This window comes from Carcharhinus amblyrhynchos, chromosome 9 (genome assembly GCF_965287045.1).
Source record: "Carcharhinus amblyrhynchos chromosome 9, sCarAmb.v2.hapA, whole genome shotgun sequence".
Classification (NCBI taxonomy): domain Eukaryota; kingdom Metazoa; phylum Chordata; class Chondrichthyes; order Carcharhiniformes; family Carcharhinidae; genus Carcharhinus; species Carcharhinus amblyrhynchos.
Genome location: NC_137332.1, coordinates 29,995,134 through 30,013,004, shown reverse-complemented (window position 1 = coordinate 30,013,004; position 17,871 = coordinate 29,995,134). Strand labels below are relative to the sequence as shown.

Below are 17,871 nucleotides of genomic sequence, written 5' to 3'. Positions count from 1 at the left end.
TTATATTTTATTCCTTTAGCAATAGATGTTAAAATTCTACTTGCCTTCCTTATTACCTGCTATACCTGCATACTGTTTTTTAGTGATACGTGCACGTGGACACCCAGATCCCTCCGCACTGAAGTGCTCCAAAGTTTCCCTTTATTTAGAGAATAATTTGTCCATTTTTCCTACCAAAGCGGATAACCTCACACTTATCCATGTTAAATGCCATCTGCCAAATTTTGCCCCACACCTTTCCATATCCATTTGTAAATTTCTCATTTCATTATCACGATTTACTATCCCAGCTATTTTAGTTTCATCTGCAAATGTGGCTATGGTACCTACTATTCCTGCATCCAAATCATTAATATAGATTGTAAATAGTTGGGGTCTGAGGACTTAACCCTGTAGCACCCCATTTATCCCAACGCTTTGCTTTCTGTTGGTTAGCCAACCTCTATCCAAACTAATAAATTATTCTTATAAAGAGGGATTCCACCACAGTTAAATTGGTGAAGGGGAAGATGTGCCAAGCAAATGCCCAGCCAAAGAAACCTACAACTGGCAAATGTGGTTGGCGGTAGTCCCCCTCCATCTCAGACAACATGACAGAATCATAAACCACTGATCTCGCTTTCCTCCCCCCCACGAACCTCTCTATCCATTAGGTCACCCTCTGCCATTTCTGCCATCTCTATCATGATGCCTCCAAAGGGACCATTCTCTCCTGGCGATATTCTGGCTCACTCCTCAACCAACCCCAATGTTTCCACCCTTTCCTATGGCACCTTTCTACGGAAATGAAGAAAATGCAACACATTCCCTCTTACCTCCTCCCTTCTCATTGTCCAAGGCCCCACATACTCCTTTCAGAAACAGAAAGTAAATTATACTTCAACTTAATATGCTAGATTCAATTTAGGTCAGAAATTTATGGTCTTGCAGGCCCTGCTTCCGCCACCGACAAGAATGGAGAATCTGGCGCTCAGTCAAATCTCAGACTGGAGAACCCCAGCTGCAGGTCAAGTGGCAGAATTCTGACCATGGCCTCCTCTACAATGGGAAGAGGAAATGCACTCTGGATGAGTTCTAGCAGAACACCTCCATTCAGTACACAAATGTGGTTGTGAATCTACAAGTTGCCTGTCATCTTAATCCTCCACCTTGTTCCCACTCTGTCATCTTAATCCTCCACCTTGTTCCCACTCTGGTCATTCATTGTTCCAATGAAGCTCAACATAATGTTGAGGAACAGCACCTGAATTTTCGACAGAGCACTTGGCAGCCTTCTGGGCACAACATGAAGTTCAGCAATTTTATTTCACAACCACTTCCTCCAATCTGTTTCTTTCTTTTGCTGGATTGATTCCATCCCTCATTTCTTTTTGAATTACGTTGTTTGGACAGCAGTTGCCTTTTGCACCTTCTCCAGGGAAGTCTTTACTTTCTTTACCATGCCCCACTAGCATTAGCACTTTGGAGTTTCACCTTTTATACTTTCCCCTCTGTTGTTCTTCCCACTCTCACTGGCTCAAAATCTATTACATTGCTAAATTTTCTCAGATCTGACAAATGGTCACAGACCTGAATCCCTGGACTGGAATTTACATACCTCCACTGGTATTTTGTTGGCAGGGAGGCATGTAGAGAGGGAGGGATGCCACAGCATCACCTCCTCCCCATTCGTGTTAATAAGATAATTAGTTTCATGATATGGCATGGGAGGCAGGCAGAAGTGGCATGGGCAGCATGGTTGTACAGTGGTTAGCACTGCTGCCTCACAGTGCCAGGGGTCCACATTCGATTCCAGTCTTGAGTAATTGTCTGTGTTGAGTTTGCACATTCTCCCTGTGTCTGCGTGGGTTTCCTCTGGGTGCTCCAGTTTCCTCCCACAATCTAAATATGTGCAGGTTAGGTGGATTGGCCACACTAAGTTGATCCTAGTGTCAGGAGGATTAGCAGCATAAATATGTGGGGTTAAGGGAATAGGGCCTTGGTGGAATCATTATCGGTGCAGGTTGATGGGCTGAATAGCCTCCTCCTGTACTGTGGAGATTCTATGATTCTATGGGTTCACAGGCTGTTTCTTTAAAAAACCTTTCAAAAGGGTGGGAAGGAAGCGGAGTACTATCTTCAGGGGGGGTGAGGAAAGGGGGCTCATTTGGCGTATTGGGGGCAATGTCCCCTCAGATAGTAACCCCTTTTCTTCCAAACCGCCTTCTCACCAAAACACAGTACCTGCCCCCACCCCATTGGTGCACTCTTTCCAAACCCTCCCAAAACCCGCAGCCAATCTGACTGGCTGGTGCACTCTTTCCAAACCCTCCTAATACCCGCAGCCAATCTGACTGGCCAGGAACTCCCGAATGCACAAAGTCCTTATGTCAGGCAATTTAGCCCATTTGCAGTTGGATATGGCTACGAGTCAGGCTGTTGTGGGGGGCAATTTGACTCCAAGTTGACTTTGTCTCTGGGGGAAGTCGCTGATAGGGAGGGAGGTGGGGTGAGGGCTGTGCAGTCACAAAATGCAGCTCATTAGCTCTGCTTTCCTCTTTCTCTTCCAGTAATTTCAGTTTCTATTTCAGCTGCAATCACAATCTCACATCTCCCAACAAACCTCCCCGCCAGCATGTACAGCCACAAGAATGACTAAACTCGGGCTTTATTCTGCTCAGAATAGAGAGTTCAGTCAGAGATATAAAGCGATCTCTTTGTTTGGCCTTCTTTTGTTACAAATATTTGCGCTCAGGAAGTTGTTAATTATTCACCTTGACAGTCAAAATTCAAGGCATAAATTATTATTAGAAAAAGACTGATACTTTTGTACCAGAACAGCTAACTCAACTGCAATAAAAACAGTCCTTTAATATACTGCCTGTTTAACGTGAAATGTGGTTCACAGTCGGGCATAATAGCAGAATTGTCTGGCAGCTAGGAAGCAACGTTGCAGAATTACTGAGCGATTGAAGCATGTGTCCATTCCTGTTCCCGTGATCGGCATACTTTTCAGGCATCTTTTCTCTCGCTGCCAACTGTTTGCTCCAACATAGTTAAAAGCTTGGCAGTGATAAAGGCAGGGGGGGATAGGGCGAAAGATTTGTTAGATCTAGTCAAACTGCTAATAATGATATAAACAGACAGTGTTCAACAACATCCCTTGGTTTACCCTCCTGGATAAATTTATGAATCTACAGAGTAAACGTGCTAGTGGAATTATTCTGAGAAAGAGTCAATCATAACCGGAGCATGCCGAGGTGTAATTATTTACTATTCACAGCATCCACTCTTTGGGTTACCTTCTTCACAGAAGGAGCTGTATGGTTTATCACTTAAGAACCTAATAGGAATTCGAGTGGAACATCATGCAATCAGTCCATAGAACAATCCACAATTTAGAAGCCACTTCTTCAACTGTCAGTCTCTAAATGAAAGGGGATCACAATCTATCATCAGAGTTAAAATTCACCTTTTAGTGTAACTCACTGGCTGTCCTGATAAGTCTGAAAGGTCACCTTTATTTATTCAAACATCACATTCTTCAAATAACATTAACTCTAAAGGCAAGAACATGATTTAGTGACAAATTTGACATGCATGTATTTTACCCTTACAGCTGTCTTCAAACAGTGACAACACAAATCTGTCGTAAACAAGTGCTTTTCACAAGCCTAATAAAACAATGTACCCTGGCTTTTATGGTGGTATAATTTTTAAAATTTCCTGCTGGTTCTTTCTACTAATATTATCTATTCATGAGTCCCAGGACATATTTGGTTGATCAAACCGTCTATTTGAAATTTCCCTGAATGAGAAGTTGTGTTATTCAGCGCTCCTTGCGACAGGAACATCTGCAAGGCTTACATTCAATTTCTTCATCGAGGAGTGGAACCTACTGCCAGGAATACTAATTATTTCAACGTGCAGGTTATGGCCGGAGTCTTAATTTGAATAATAAACCCCACTGAACAAGGGATTCTGTTATAACACAACCCCAATGAAGCTCTCATCCTGTCTACACTCAGTGAGAGCTCCAGTCAGAGGGCTACCTGTAAATTCGAGATGTAATTAATTACTTCACTATGTTTATTTTTCTAAAATATCTCACATTGAGAAATTAGTTTTCCGTACATGTATCGCCCTCCTTAATAAAAATTCTGTCCGAGTGATGGCCGGTCAGGCTGTGTTGGCAATCAGGCACAATCAACAGAATTCTTATCCTCAGAAGGTTTTTTGCTTTAGTCTGCAATGAGTAGGTTTCCCACTGGCCTTTATTTCCTTTTGTTGCTATCTGCCAGTTAATGGATGGCAACATGTGATATGGAGTCCCAAATGTTGGAAAGTTTAGACAAATATTACCTGCTGCAGTTTATAGTAAGAGAGATCTACGCACCTGTCAGCTGCCATTTTCAAATATTGAAAGCTTCTAGCTTTCTGCAGCATCTAACCACCTAATATCCTTTCTTACTGGTTGTTGTTTGCCATGTTTAAAATACCTTTGGGTAGGGGATGCACTAAATGAGGCCTGCAATAGTGGGAAACGTAGTTGGCTTAATTAGGCAGATTTAGCGTTCCTGATGGTGAGTTCAGATTCAGCGATTCATCCAGGTTAGGCCTCACAGCACGCTGTGGTGGCTTCTTGCTTGGAACACATTCACATGTCATGAGTACTCATTATATTAACACAGCCTACCTTCATGATAAAGTCAGTGTCACATGAGAATCTCATGGCACCCAGTTCACGATCATTTAAAGATGGTGTGCAACAGTCGGCTTTGTGCAGTTGTGCCTGAGGTCAGTGGCTTTCCTTGATGGACTCTGTGATATATGGGAGAGGAGCAGGAGAATGGCAACTTACATGGAGGCTGAAGACCTACCAGTGATGAGAGGAGGTGTGGTTTGGGGTGAAAGAGTGGGTCTGGGGTAAATAAGGAGTGAATGTGAAGGGCCTGACCTCATGGGTATGTGGGAACAGTCTATCAAGATAAGAAAATGAGGGTCCCACAGAGTGGTATTAGCACGGTCCAAATGTTGGTCCATCTCAGGATGTTGGCTGGTGGAGTGCCTCCAGGGCTTTAAGTTCACCTGAACATTTTCAATTATTCCTGTGGAGAGTCATCCAGGACAATGTATTTATCATGCATCGCAGGGGGAGCCAGCTGAACCTGCAAGTTCAGCCAGGTCCCACGGACTGGCAAGTAGAAGACTGGACACCAAATGAACATCCAATAAAGACTGAATGCAAAAACACATCTTCATTTCTTCCACAATAAAGGAATGTCTTCAATCCTCCCGTAACCATCATTGCATGACGACCATCTGGCCTTCCACAGAAATAAAATAGTAGGCAGGACAGTAAGTTGCAGTGAGGAAATAAGAACCTTACAAATGGATATAAGGTTAGGAGAGTGGGCCAAAATGTGGCAGATAGAGTTTAATGTGGATAAATGTGAGGTCATGCACTTTGGTCGGAAAATTGGGAGGCTAACTTATTATCTAAATGGGGAAAGACTTCGGGGGTGCTCCAGTGCAGAGGGATTTGGGTGTCCTCATTCATGAGTCACAGAAAACTAGCCTGCAGATACAACAGATAAAAAAAGTGAATGGAATGTTGGCATTTATAGCTAAAGGAATAGAATATAAAGGTAAGGGATAATGTTGCAACTGTACAATGCATTGGTGAGGCTGCATATGGAGTATTGTGCACAGTTTTGTTCCCCTTACTTGAGGAAAGATGTAGTGGCATTGGAGGCAGTTCAGAGGCGGTTCACTAGATGGATTCCCAAGATGAGAGGTAGAACAGTTTAGGCCTATACCCTCTGGAATTTAGAAGAATGAGGGCAGATCAAATTGAGATATACAAGATGATAAAAGATATGGATAAGGTAGACATGGAGCGAATGCTTCCACTGGTGGGGCATTCTAGGATGAACGGTGATAGTCTTAAAATAAGCGGTGGCAAATTTAAAACAGAGTTGAGAAGAAACTGCTTCTCGCAAAGGATTGTGAATCTGTGGAATTCGCTACCCCAAAGTGCAGTGGATGCTGGGACAGTGAGTAAATTTAAGGAGGAGTTAGACAGAGTTTTAATTGGTAACAGGTTGCAAGGTTATGGGAGAAGGAAGGAAAATGGGGATGAGGTGCATATCAGCCATAATCGAATGGCAGAGAGGACTAATGGCCTAATTCTGCTCCTATATCTTATGAACTTATGACTAAGGTAGTCTTAACAAATAACAAATGATACGCACATGAATCAAGTATAATGCAATGTGAGTTATTTACAAGTGAAACTTAAATTTGAAACACATCTTTTCCACCTTTGTGCTCTCAGTAAGTTTTCTGTTAATGGCAGTGGAATTGGGCAGGAAAGTTGTAACCGTGATGGAGAGCCTCCCTGTTTATCCAGGAGGCTCTGTTATAGCCTGCCTGGACTTGCTGCATTGTCAGCTGACATCAGACTAAAAGTCCACATGATCACACATGACTCCCACACAGCACTGGCACTTTTAATGTTAATTGGAATCACATGAAAACCAGCAAAATACAAGAGAATACACGTGAAGTCCGCTTGCTGGCCCACCACTGAGAACAGCATGGCTTGGTTAAAATTCCACTCCTTGTATTCACTATTTGTTCTGCAGTCATGCCTAGGTGTCAATTATTTTCCATGTAATGCACCCTCTTCTTTAATTGGAATGTTTTGAATTTGCATGCTTCAGAGCGTTCCTGATTAATACATTGCCCCAGAACCTTTGATCTCTCGGAGGTTGCACTTCAGAGGTACCCCCAGAAGATGCACTGGGGGATCTCCTGAGGACCCCAGGCCAGGAATGCACCGCAATTACCTGTGATGAGCAACTTGTGATGGGTAATTATCCTGCATTAGGGAACCATTCTGATTTATATTTCTTAGCAGAACAACTATGGAGGAAAGGTCAGGAGGATTTTACAATTTGTGTATTATGATGAGTTTTCTGAAGTCAAGATAAGTAACTCCCAACCAATTGTGTTGATTTAGTATATTAAATTGAACGCTTTATTGAATATATTATAAGAAACTTAAAATATAGGAACACTTTTATACAGTTATCAGTACTTCACAATCATTTCCTAAAAGAGCTAAACACCCTTTAAAAACAAAAAACAAAGGAAGTACTGTACAGGAACAGGCCCTTTGGCCCACCAATCACATCGCCCTATCTACACCAACTGTCTGCATCCCTTTATTCATAAGAACATAAGAACATAAGAAATAGGAGCAGAAGTAGGCCATCTGGCCCTTCGAGCCTGCCCCGCCATTCAATAAGATCATGGCTGATCTGTCGTGGCTCAGTTCCACTTTCCCGCCCTCTCCCCATAACCCTTAATCCCTTCTCTTATCAAAAACCCATCAACCCGCTTCTTAAAAATATTTAGCGAGGCAGCCTCCACCACTTCAACGGGCAGAGAATTCCAGAGATTCACCACCCTTTGAGTGAAGAAGTTCCTCCTCAACTCCGTTCTGAACCGCCCCCCCTTTATCTTGAGGCTGTGCCCCCTAGTCCTACTGTCTTTTTTGAGCGGGAAGAGTCTTTCCACCTCTATCCTATCCATCCCATTCATCATCTTATACGTCTCAATGAGATCTCCCCTCATTCTTCTAAACTCTAACGAGTACAAGCCTAGTTTATTCAGCCTCTCCTCATAGCTCAACCCCCTCAACTCCGGTATCAGCCTAGTAAACCTCCTCTGCACTCCCTCCAAGGCCAAAATATCCTTGCGCAGGTGCGGCGCCCAAAACTGCACACAGTACTCCAGCTGCGGCCTCACCAATGCCCTATACAGCTGCAGCAAGACCTCCCTACTTTTATATTCACGACCTGTTCGTGTGTTTTTTCAGATAAGTCTTAAATGTCGCTAACATGCCTGCCTCAACCACCTCACTTGGCATTGCATTTTTGATAGTAACAGTCCTCAGAGAATTTACTCTATAGCAAATTCCAGTAACACTACCGCACAATGTCCTAACACTACTCTGGTGTTCTCAGACGGCAAACTGATGTTTACAGATCTGGTTTCACACACACTGTAACATTGTTCAAGATCTCACAGCCACACACACCAACACAGTCTTCAATGTTTCTTGAAATCTGTTTTTCCCATGTGATCTTACACTATTATTTCTACAATCATTTCAAAGTATTTTTCCCAGAATTGACCAAACTATTCTTTCTTAATACTTTGTGGCTATGATAGTTTAAAAATAAACTTATACTATTTTGCCTCACCTATTTACAATCTACCAACTGTATACATTTATTTTGAAATACAATAGCCAACTTTAAACCACTTATTTCATTTGCCTTATGTAAATTCCTATTCATACTCTCAGGGCACTCTGTCCATAACCATTTCAAACTACTTGCCTTCACACCTCCTTGACTGACGTTTGACCTTTGCAGTCTAATGGTCTCCAATTCAATTAAGCTCGTCACACCCATACAAGCTTGTTTCCTAGTATATGACAATATGACATTGATATTGCAGAACACGTTAAATCTCATTTTCCACACAATATTTACTTCCAACTTTAATATTTTTGAATTCACTTTTATTCAAATCAAGCATTGAATCAGGGAAATGTCATGTATCAATTGTCTTGTTTTAAGAGAAGTCAGGCTGTGCTATTTGTGTGCCCGCTTGCTGTTAATAAAAGTCTCATTATTAATAACTGTACTCATCACACCAAGTGTCCACTTAATCCACCATCAAAAAGATTGAATAAACAGGTACGTTAACATCATGTATATGCAGTCTGGATCACTTGGGATATTACTTTAACACCTATAGGCTATACTATCTTGTAAAAGTTATTGCACAGCATAGACATGGCCAAAAACATAACATGCTTAGGCCATTTGTCAGCAGCACCGTATCTGAAACCACTATAAATTTCCTCAGGGCTCCACTGGTATAACTTGGCAGAAATACATATAACTTGAGTTTCTACTGAAGCTATGGCAGTGGAATGGGAGAAACTCTGACAAAACTCACTGCAAAGACCAGAGTCCAAATTTCCAACACTCACTTTTCCTGTCTTACATAAAGAATACCGCACGGATGTTACAGAGCGTCTTTTCTCCTGCTTAATTATTTTACCTGCATCTGTTGAGGGTCCTGAGCATGTGTGGGTTTTGGAGGGCTTTTCAATCTGCAAGCAAGACCCGTTTTACCAGTGCGTCTGTTTTCATAGTTATTACTATCATTACTGTTCTGCCGAATGGCTTTTATTGTTACACACTGTATAAAAAAATTCCTTTTTCAAACAATGCATTCGACTACATTATGTGTGGTCTCAATTTATCACAACAGGAAACTGTGCGTTTCCATGCACAATCCTGTCAGAAACTGGGGACTTGGTGGCTCTTCTGTCATTTTCTCATGCAAATTCTGAGTAGTATTTCTCAGCTGTCTCCCTGAGAGGCAACAGGATTTAATGCAGACAAACTGTACTTAGTGTCTTTCAGGTACAATGGAAGGGGAAAGAAGGGAATTTGGTGACAAGCAGGTAAAGGAAAGATGAAGAAGAAACTAAATATCATCAACGGCATAGGCTCAGCTTTGGACACATCAAAGAAGGAATGGGCTTTTGGAAACGTGGAAAATGTAATTTTTCACAAAAAAAATCTATAATTACATTGTACAAAGGACTGCAAGAGAGTTATAGACAGCAACAAATTGAGGGTTTAGACAACTAGAATAAATCTCAAATCCACTTCTGACAGAAACTTTGCACCAGTGAAATTATATTCAGTGGAATGGGTGGTCAGGGTGTGATCCAGTTGTCGCCTGAAATAGTTGGTAGATCACTTGAACACAAGCATAAGTGCAGGTAAAAGGTGAACACCAGGAAGATACTCACATACCTTAATTCATCCACCATTCTCCTTGTTGCTATTAATCATAGGGATTGGTTTAGCTCAGTCGGGTGGACAGCTGGTTTTGTGATGCAGAGCGATGCCAGTGGCATAGGTTCAATTCCTATTCTGGCTGAGGTTATTCATGAAGGCCTGCCTTCCCAACCTTGCCCCTCTCCTGAGCTGTGGTATCCTCAAGCTAAATCACCACCAGTCAGCTCTCCTCTTTAAGGCCTACGGTCATCTGGGATTATGGCGACCTTATCCTTAACTAATAATCACAACTTGCGCATGCTCACTTGGGAAAGATCAGACTTCCCAAAAAGGGACACTGAAAAGTTTGGTATTCTACGGAAATTTAAGTGGTGGCCTAGAAAAATGAGATGCACATTCACTGCCCCCTTGTAAATGGTGCATCTGTTTCCGAGTTTCTGACGATCTGCCAACAGTCTAACTCTGCTAGGTTTACTGATATTGCAGTGAGGGCCAATGAAAGCATTTTTAAAGAAATTAAACAATTGCAATGTTCAATCCTCAACAGCAATAAGAAATAATGATAATCTCACCTGAATCCAAATTTGTCCATTGCAATGGCAAAATGACGTGGCTGGTCATAGCAGTGGTAGAGGTTCCTGTCATCCATTGGGATTAAGTCCACATCACTGAATACGAAGCAGTCATACTCGGCATCCTTCAGTACTTCCATGTAGCCAATATTTAGCAACTTTGCTCGGTTAAACATGCCTTCACCGTGCTGCAAGACAAAAAAAAATGCAGAGAAATGCATGTAAAACGCACGTCCTGTGCACCCGGAAGATGGTGGATGGCATTCAAGAATAGGGGACAATAATTATGTCACGAGATATTAACACCTTCAAGAGTTCACACAATACCTTAATGTAAAACAGTGATTACAATCTGTTGTGAACACCCTGTGAGTTCTGATGTTCACAAAATCCATTAATTTCTTCCATTTAAACAGTACTGGATCTGCACTTCAGGTGTTGTGAACTACAAGGCCACAGATTAAGAGCTGAACAGAGGTATCAGGCTGGATAGCTCTTTTTAATGGTCCGAATGGCCTTTTACAGTGCTATAAATATCCGTGATTCTATGTGGGAGTCTCATCTCTTCAAATTAAGTACAGCTATTTTATACACTTGCGCATCCCTTATCTAGTATTATACAATTGTAAAGAGGTACATTATATCTCATTTCTCTATTAAACATTTTGTTTCAAATTTTGCTACTAAGCCCTGCTGGTTAATAAATTCTGTACTGAATGTATTTATGCTTGAATTAATTTCTCTTGGAAATTTAAATTCACAGCAACTTGATTCTACTCCTTTCCTCATCGTTTAACCTTCATGTTAATGGGAGTAACCTAATCCAGCAAGCTGCTGTCTTTTGTACTCACACTAGACACCAAATCCGACAGCAGTAAATATTTGAGCCGTTGCCTAACCAAAGCAGGACACGAATTCAATATTCTCTTTTACTTGCGGTGTTTCTCGATGTGCATCCAAATGTTCTATCCACCGTTTTAATACTGCAAATATAATACAGTTTCAATGTCAGATCATTTATCAGTCTAAATCACTTTCAGATTCCATGGGCAGAAGGTTACCAGCCTGTTGGAGGTGGGTTCAGGTGCAGACAGGGTCCTCAAAATTATGTTTAGTTGGAATCCTGACGTGAACCCCCACTGACCCCCCCCCCCCCCCCCCACCCAGTACTGACTTCCCAGGAGAAACATTTAAGACGAGCCCTTTGGCTGGATTTCCTATGGCAGTTCATGCTTGGGATTTTCCAAGTCCCACTGCAGTGGACTGAGATTTGGTTGGACACGAGATTCTCCGATTTTGCTGCAATGGGAGTGTGGCATGAACAGCTGGTAAGATTGTGCCTTATGGGTCTTTCAGGGGAGTAATTGAGAGCTTAATGAACTGAGTAAGATGTGATCTTGAGGTATTTTAACCCTAAATCCTGGATTTTGCAACCCTGGAGCCTGTTCCCCAACCATGTAGCAACTAGTCAGATTCACTATGGCAACTGTACTGTGAAAACCTCTTCAGTCAAAATGACAAGTTGGGAAGTTACACTCTGGAGCTCCAGTTCCTTCGTTCCCTTATTTAGATACACATTTCACCTGGGAAATGTGGCCTCCTTGTTCTTTCTCCCAAAATATATTACTTTACATGTATCTGTTTTTGTTGTGTGGTCGGCATCTCGATAGGCTCTTTGGGGCTTGTCTATTCTCTCAAGATAAGTTGCTCAAAACTATAATTTCTTAAAACCATTACTCTTTACCTAGAGCTGTTATCAGGAACTCTGCATAAGGTTGACATTCCTCCTTCCAAATCACAATCTCACAGTAACGTTATTTGACATCATGATTCCATGAGTATTATGCATGCTTCTGATGTTACTCTACCTTCCACCCAAGTCTTTATCCCTATCATATTTACATCCTCCTAACTCTCCCCCCAAAGTTTCAGACTGCAGTGTTAATCTCTGAGATGCCTTGATCAATCTCCCTGCTCTCGTTCTGATTCCTTTCTGAGATTGGGGATATTCAGTACTCCCCTATCTTTTGGTGTGAGTGTTCTTCTCCTGGGTGGCTGTAGAGCGCGATCTTATTTTTTCTTACTCTTCAGGATCTGAGTAGTAAGCCCAAATTACTATTCTTTCTTTCCATGAATATTAAGATGCTGTGGTTTCTGCTTATGGTACTCTGGTCAGTCTCAATCCTGTACAATCTCAGTTGCTGAACTCTTTTGATGATTATGCCTTTTCACTGTTGGAGTCAGAACCAAATTCTTTCACCCCAGGCTTCAGCAATGATAATTCACATGCTCTATGCCTGTGGTTAAAGTTCCAAGCGCATTTGCTTCTCTGTTCTTATTTAATCTATTTTACCTCACATGGTCACTTGAGATGATATTGGGATTGAGTTTTGTGTCAGAGATGGAAGCTGCGTTCTCAATTTCTTCCCCATTAATAATTCTAGGGGTGGTACAGTGGCAAAGTGGTTAGCATTGCTGTCTCACAGCGCTAGGGACCCAGGTTCGATTCCTGGCTTAGGTCACTGTCTGTGTGGAGTTTGCACATTCTCCCTGTGTCTGCATGGGTTTCCTTCGGGTGCTCCGGTTGCCTCCCACATTCTGCAAATGTGCTGGTTAGGTGGGTTGGCCATGCTAAATTGCCCCTAAGTGTACCAAAACAAGCGCCGGAGTGTGGCGACTAGAGGAGTTTTACAATAACTTCATTGCAGTGTTAATGTAAGCCTACTTGTAATAAATAAACTTTACTGTACTTTTACTTTAATTCTGATGGGCGAGAAACCACTTTGCCATGGTGAGGTTCGATAATTCAGAACAGCTAGATTAAGTGCTTTGTTTTTTTCAATCTTCAATAAATCTTTTACAGATTGTACCCTCTCAGCTTCTCCATTCACTTGAGGATAATGGGATGAACTGGTTACATGAATAAAGTCATACCCATTTGCAAAATTGTGGAATAGATCTTTAGCAAACTACGGCCTATTATCAGACACTATGATGCCCGGGATACCATACATGTTGCATAAATTCTCTGGAGGGATTTGATGATTGCTTCTGCTCTGATGCCATGCAATGTGTTTGCTTTGATCTGTTGTGAGTAATAATCAGTGACAATAAGGAAGGTTTTCCCCTAAATTCAAATAAGTCTATTCCCAGGCATTCCCATAGCCTTGATGAAGAAGTAGAAGGCAACAGTGGTTCTTTCCATCATTGGCTGTTTACAGCACAAATCAGACCACAACAAATCATCTTGTCTCTACAGGAAATAACATCTGCCCACCAGACTGATTGCTGTACTCTTGCACAACATTTTGTTATTTCTAGATGACCTTGGTGAAGTCTTTGAAGATTGTCAAGCTGAAACCTCCCAGATTATTCTCATACTGAAGACTAGGAGGTTGTCAATGGCTGCAAATTGTTTGTGATCTTTAAAGTACTGCTGTAGAATTAGATTAGTGAGGATAGAGTCTGGCTATCCTTTCAGACAATATTCTAGGATTTAGGACATTTATCATCTCATTGCTGGGCTTGCTTGTCTCCTGCAACATTTTTTTGCAGTGGCAAGTAAGTGCTCAGTGATTAAAAATCTCCTCAAAGTGTACATCTTCTTGTTTGGTCCTGAGGTTATTCATGACAGCATGTCTGCCATTGTTTGATACTTGTCTTGCACATACTCTGAGATGGAATCATATCTTATCAATCTTAGTTTGATCTGTAGGATTCTGGATGGCATCTTTGCAAGTTCCTTCATGTTTGAAAAAGTGACTAGTGGCTTAAAGTCTGTTTCAATTTTGAAATGCAATCTCATAAATTTTTCTCATTCCAGCATTGCTACCAATGCTTCTTCTTCTCTAGTGGCACGTTGTTCTGTTTCTACTAGTGATCTATTAGTACACTGGTTTATATTTACCATCTCTCGGCACTTGAAATAAAACTGCCCCCAGATGTACAGATGATGCATCTGCTGTTACTATGGTTGGTAATTCCGGGTTATGATGTGCCAAAATTCCAGAGGCGACTAAAAGCTGTTTAATCTTTTCTAAAAGTACTTTGCTGGTCCATGTTCTAGTATCACTGCTAACTCTGTCTCAACAACGTTCTAGATGGCTCAATGACTTCTACTAAATTTGCTTGGAACTGGCCAACTTGGCTAACCATACTGAGGAACCTTTGAAGTTCAATTAGTTCCTGGGTTCTGGAAAGTTTTCTTTTATTTTTTGTGGATCAACTGTGATTCCTTGTATGACCTAGGAACTTGGTCACAGATTTGGCAAACACATTTTTTATTCAGTGTTAGGCCTGCATCCTACAAGATTCTCAGGATTGCTCTGGCTTTGTGATCCTGCTCTTCTTATGTGGAGCTATGCACTGGTATTTCATCCATATGGCATATTACTCCTTCCATGCCTTGGAAAAGTTGAAGGCATTGTCCTCTGGAAAACTCCTGAAGAGACTGCTACTCCAAAGGGTAATCTATTGAAACAATAATGACCGAGTGGTATTATAATGATATCAATGGTTTGGCTAAGTCAGGGAACAGTGGGAAGTAGAATTCAATCCATAAAAGTGAGCATGTGGGGCGAGCAAATGAAACAAGTGAATACTCAATAAAAGGGAGGATGTTCATAGAGATTGAGGAAGTAGGAGTCTTTGGAATGCATGTTCACAGGTACTTGAAAGCGGCAGGATAGGTACATAAGGTTAAAAAAAAATGGAATGTTTTCCTTTAGTGGGCATGGTTACTGAATTCAAAAGCAGGGATTATAATGATGGAACTGCATGAAACACACGTTAGGCCACAGCTGGAATCTTGGGAACAGCTCTGCTCACCACATTCCGGAATATCATTACTGCTCTGGAGAGAGTACAGGGGAGTTTTACAAGAACATTACCAGAACTTGAAAATTTGAGCAATGAGGAAAGACTAAATGGAGGCTTCAGAGGAGGCTGAGGAGTGACCTCATTGGAACTCTCTTCCACAAATTCCAGTTGACGCTAGATCAATTGTTAATTTTAAAACTGAGTTCAGCAGAAGTATTAAGGGATATGGACCAAAAGCAGGTATAAGGAGTTGTGCCACAGATCTGCCATGATCTCGCTGAATGGGACAGAACAGGCTTGAGGGGTTGAGTGGCCCACTCCTGTTCTTATGTTATCCAGAAGCAGTCCTGTACCTTGTGAACCTCCTTCCCCAGTTGTCCCAGTTTTGACAAGCCTTCCACGCTCTGAAATATTTCGGGGAGTGGTAGCTTAGATTCCTTACTTCTGCTGAGGCTGGGATTGTGCTTACATCTATAATGTTGCTTCAGGCCTATACTGCCATCCGGACTCTGGATAAGCTTGCACTGCAACATCTGCGATGCTCTGATTCCATGACGAGTGTTGAATTTGTTCCTTTTGTCTTCTTTCAAGGATCTCTTGAATTGTCAGGTCGTAGTTTCTTCTTAAGGCTCGCTAGACCTTTTCCTCATTGACCGCTGCCATCATGTTCGATTGTTGGAGCTTGTCCACAGTAAGCTGCTCAAGACTATGGATTGGGACCTCTGCATGAGTTTGGAAGTTATATTCCTTCCAGATTAATCACTTACTGTTATCTCAAAACCTGTCATAAGAACATAAGAAATAGGAGCAGGAGTAGGCCATCCAGCCCTTCGAGGCTGCCCCGCCATTCAATAAGATCATGGCTGATCTGTCGTGTCTCAGTTCCACATTCCCACCCTCTCCCCATAACCCTTAATCCCCTCTCTTATCAAAAACCCATCAACCCGCGTCTTAAAAATATTTAGCGAGGCAGCCTCCACCACTTCAACGGGCAGAGAATTCCAGAGATTCACCACCCTTTGAGTGAAGAAGTTCCTCCTCAACTCCGTTCTAAACCGCCCCCCCTTTATCTTGAGGCTGTGCCCCCTAGTCCTACTGTCCTTTCTGAGTGGGAAGAGCCTCTCCACCTCTATCCTATCCATCCCATTCAACATCTTATACGTCTCAATGAGATCTCCCCTCATTCTTCTAAACTCTAACGAGTACAAGCCTAGTTTATTCAGCCTCTCCTCATAGTTCAACCCCCTCAACTCCGGTATCAGCCTAGTAAACCTCCTCTGCACTCCCTCCAAGGCCAAAATATCCTTGCGTAAGTGCGGCGACCAAAACTGCACACAGTACTCCAGCTGCGGCCTCACCAATGCCCTATACAGCCGCAACAAGACCTCCCTACTTTTATATTCAATCCCCCTCGCTATGAAGGCCAGCATCCCATTAGCCTTCCTGACCATCTGCTGCACCTGCAAGCTGGGTTTTTGCGACTCATGCACAAGGACCCCGAGGTCCCTCTGCACCGTCGCCTGCTGCAGTTTTTCGCCACGTAAGTAATAGTCCTTCCTACCATTATTTCTACCAAAGTGGACCACCTCGCACTTGCCAACATTAAATTCCATTTGCCGTTTCCTGGCCCATTCGCCCAGCCTATCTAGATCCTTCTGCAGACTCTCTACACCCTCCGCGCAATTTGCCGTTCCACCAATCTTGGTGTCATCAGCAAATTTCGACACCATACACTCGGTTCCCTCCTCCAGATCATCTATATAAATGGTAAATAGCTGAGGCCCCAGCACCGACCCCTGGGGCACTCCACGAGGCACCAACCGCCAATCCGAATAGCACCCATTGACCCCCACTCTCTGCCTCCTGTTTGACAACCAATCCTCTATCCACGCTAACACCCTACCCCCAACTCCATGCCCCCTTACCTTCTGCAATAACCTCTTGTGAGGTACCTTGTCAAACGACAAGGTACCTGTCTATCACCTACAAGGCACAGTTCAGGAGTTTGATGGAATATTCTCCATTTGCTTGAATCAGTGCCACTCCAACAACACTCAAGAAGCTAAACATCACCCAGGACAAAGCAGCCCACTTGACTGCTACTCCATCCACCAAAATTACAGCAGTGTGTACCATCTATAAGATGCACTGCAGCAATTTATCAAGGCTCCTTCGACTACACCTTCCAAACCTATGACCTCTACCAGTCCAGAAGGACAAGGGCAGCAGATGCATTGGAACATCACGAATTGCAAGTTCCCCTGCAAGTCATCTTGATTTGAAACTATATCACCAATCCTTCACTGTCGCTGGGTCAAAATCCTCTAACTCTCTTCCTGCACCATATGGACAGCAGCAGTTCAAGAAGGCTGTTCACCATCGCCTTCTTAAAGACACTTAATGATGGGCAAGAAAGTTAGCCTAGCCAGCAACGCCCACATCCCATGAACACATAAAACAATTATGTGATCTGACACCATTGTCCCATCAGCAGTTACCCCTTTAGTCGACAATTTATATTGAAGTTTATATACCACTAATCATCTAATTGCTTGAAATATTTTCAAAAACTCAATCAATTAATGAGGGACGAATTGTGCCTTCAA

General features: G+C 42.4%; 1 protein-coding gene across 1 annotated transcript in view; it reads right to left on the bottom strand.

Moving 5' to 3' along the window:
* The window catches only part of b4galt2 (UDP-Gal:betaGlcNAc beta 1,4- galactosyltransferase, polypeptide 2), a 394,076-nt gene that overhangs the window by 87,510 nt on the left and 288,695 nt on the right, over nt 1-17,871 (bottom strand). The window contains exon 4 of the mRNA XM_080195385.1: nt 10,448-10,635. Within this exon, the coding sequence (XP_080051511.1) occupies nt 10,448-10,635 (188 nt within the window). The remainder of the gene's footprint in view (nt 1-10,447; nt 10,636-17,871) is intronic.